Genomic DNA, 3,034 nt, shown 5'->3' on the forward strand with positions numbered 1-3,034 from the left:
CCTATTTTATGTCTTTTGTCTCGGAGTTGGCACCTGTCCCAGAGAGCGCGTTTCCCTGCCCACCCCTTCGCCGCCGGATCAGGGCGGGGGAGGGGGTACGGGGGACCTGGAGAGGAGGGGACGGGCAGGGGGGAGCGAGGCGCCCACGGCCCCGCAGCCTGGGGAGACCGCCCGGGGGCGGCGGCCGTGCCGCGCTCCCGGGCGCCCCGGTTCCGCGGGGAGGTCGGGGCTTCGGCTGTGCCCGGAATACCAACAAGGCCTCCCGGGGCCCCTGGCCGTGCCCGCTGCGGGCGAGGACCGGGCGCGGCCTCTCCCCAGCTCCCCCCCTCCGCCGCGCACCCTCCTCCCGGGGCCGGCGCGCGCGGGCGGGGCGGGCGGCGCGAGCAGCGGATTCGCCGCCCGGGCCCCGCGCCTCGCCCCGCAGCCCCGCGTGCGCGCCCCCGCGGGCACGCCGCCCCAGGGGCTCCCCACCCGCGCGGTCCCGCCCGCCTGCCCGCGCGGGGCAGGGGGCACCGCGCCGCGGGGATGCATCGGCCTTCTGCTCCGCGCCCTGCGGCCCGCACGCCGCGGCCCCGGCCCGCCCCCGCCGCCCTGGCACCGAGGCGGCTGCCGGAGCGCGCTCGGCGGCTGCGCTCCGAGGCGCCGGCTGCCATGATTGCGGGCAGCGGGGCGCGCGCGCGCGCGTACGCTCGGGCCCGGCTTGGGGACCCCGGGCGGACCGACGGTCCCCGGCCTGACCGCAGCCCCGTGAGCGCCGCCGAGTGCGGCCAGGGCTCCGGGCTCATCCCTGCGAGGCCGGTGTTCGCCGTGGAGCTCTCCACGAGGCTCCGGGACAGGGCTCCGGGTCGACGGTGGCAGCGGGCTTCCGCCGGGGCAGGGCGCGCACCGGGAGAACCCCGCGGCGGCTTGTCCCGACATTGCCCGCCGGGCTGCGGGTGGGCCGCGGTGGCCAGTGGGGTGGGAGGCGGGGTGCAGGGGACCCTGTGAACTGGAGGGGGGCAGCGCACTGTGCCCAGAGATGGGGGGCGCAAGGTGCCCGGCAGAGGGGAGGGCCCTCACGGTGCCCGGAGAGACATGGGATGGGCGGGGGCACGGTGCCCGAGCCGCTGCCCAGCTCCAACCTCGCTCTCTTCCTTCCCCGCAGAAACAACTTCCTGCTCCCCCGGCCCAGGGCGCAGGAGCTGCGGGGAGAAGGTCTAGGCCGCAGCTTAGCTATCTTGGAGCCGGACGACGACACGGCTGCCCACCAGCCGCGCGGTTCCTTCCCGCGCCCTCTCCCCGCAGCCGCGAGCAGCCGGGCGCCGGGGTCCGGACACCGGTTAGAATGACAAGAAGGCCGCAGCTGCTTTTTCTGCCTGCTCCGCAGGGGCGCCTGAGTGGTTTCTGGCGCTTGGGGACGCGGACACGGGGTCCCTGTGCTCGGTCCCCATCCCCCTGCCCGGGCATGCCCTCTCTCAGAGCCAGATGGACCTGGTTGTCCCCGGATGCCCGCGACAGGGGCCCGAGAGAAACGAGGCCTCCTGGGCCCCATCCCAGTGTCTCTCTGTGCCTGTCTCTCCCCACCCACACCTCCCCCCCCCCAGCCGGCCTTGGCATTCTAACCAGTGTCCCTTGACGTCACATCTCGCCATTTCTGTCAACCAATTGAAACTTGCCCGTTGTCATAAAAATATATATACTTTTTATGCCATTGGTAAATTCAAAAGTTCCCTGTGTGCCCTGCTTCCCAGGAAACTTCATTCCACATTGGATTGGACTGCCCAGGCAGGGGGCACTGGCCATGGGGTGAGGCTGGGCTGGGGCAGCAGGAGCAGCTTGGCCAGGGCCTCTGTTGCCCACTGACCTACCTTGGAGGCTCCCTAGACCCCCCCCCCCATGACCTTGGCCTTGAATTGTGCTAGATACACACACATACACACATCACTGCCACCACTGTATGAGATACACAATTAGGGGAGGAGGAAGGGAAGGAGGGGGAAAAAACAGGCTCAATTAAGAAATCTTTCAAAATTACTTTCCTGTGTGTTAGAATCTCACCGTGGCCTCTTCTTTCTAGGGATAGCTTTTTTTTTTTTTAACACACACACACACACACACACACACACACACACACACCCACCATGAGAAAATTCAGTTTTAGCAAGTGGAGTAGAAATGTTTTCTGGTTAATCTTTTCACCGAAATCCTGACCAACTTTCACTTTACACGGCTGCTGACACCAAGCAGAGACAGCCCAAGCAGAGGTGATTTCACAATGGGGTGGGTTTCGCCCTTTCCCTGAGGAAGGTCCAGGGTGGCCCTCCCAGCTTCCAGGACTATGGGGTCCAGCTCGGGGAGCCCAGGAATTCTGTGCTCCTCCTTAGAAAAGGACTCTCTCAGCAGCCTGAGACTTGGGAATGCCGTACCCACGTTCTAGCAATACGGCAAGGAAAACCAATCTCTCTTGTCTCTTTATAATTTTCTTCACTATTACATTCCCAGCTCTGACCAGGACGTGTGGAGTAAGAGGACACGTTCCCACGAGATGAGTATGTGCAGGGCGGTCCCCCAGAGCCACACAGATCCTGCTTCACCCCCTCCTGCTCTGGCCACACCAAGGAAGAGCCCGACCACTAACTGCCATTATAAATTCCCCCTTTACCCATCTTTACCGTATGGTTCAACTACTTTATAAAAAACATATTAAAGACATTTTGTGGTTTAGCAACTTCGGGGATTCTAGAAGAGCAGAAACACTGCAGAGGTGGAGCTGAATGCAGAGATCTAAACACTGTAAGTACCAGGCCCTTTTGATAGCAAATCTTGTTTTTCCAAAATAATAAGCAAGCTTGGTAACGACCAAATGGGGATTTTGAAAATAAATATCTGGTTGCTATTCTCACGTAAAATCATTCCCAAGTGCAAACTCTAGAAATGCTTCATACCTTTGAGACTGTTCACACACACACACATACACACACACAAATACTACAACCAATACCTCCAACAACCACACTATAATCTATTTATAATCATTCCTAAACACTATAAATAT

The 3,034-nt window shown here is 62.1% G+C and overlaps 1 protein-coding gene across 1 annotated transcript; it reads left to right on the forward strand.

The window, feature by feature from the left end:
• The first annotated feature begins 512 nt into the window (after window positions 1–512).
• LOC130856635 (atherin-like) lies at window positions 513–2,097 on the forward strand. Its single transcript, XM_057741273.1, has 2 exons — window positions 513–935; window positions 1,145–2,097. Exons 1-2 carry the CDS (start codon window positions 526–528, stop codon window positions 1,326–1,328), a joined length of 594 nt encoding a protein of 197 aa, XP_057597256.1. The 5' UTR covers window positions 513–525; the 3' UTR covers window positions 1,329–2,097.
• The last annotated feature ends 937 nt before the right edge of the window (window positions 2,098–3,034 follow it).

Source organism: Hippopotamus amphibius, chromosome 7, assembly GCF_030028045.1.
Source record: "Hippopotamus amphibius kiboko isolate mHipAmp2 chromosome 7, mHipAmp2.hap2, whole genome shotgun sequence".
Classification (NCBI taxonomy): Eukaryota; Metazoa; Chordata; class Mammalia; order Artiodactyla; family Hippopotamidae; genus Hippopotamus; species Hippopotamus amphibius.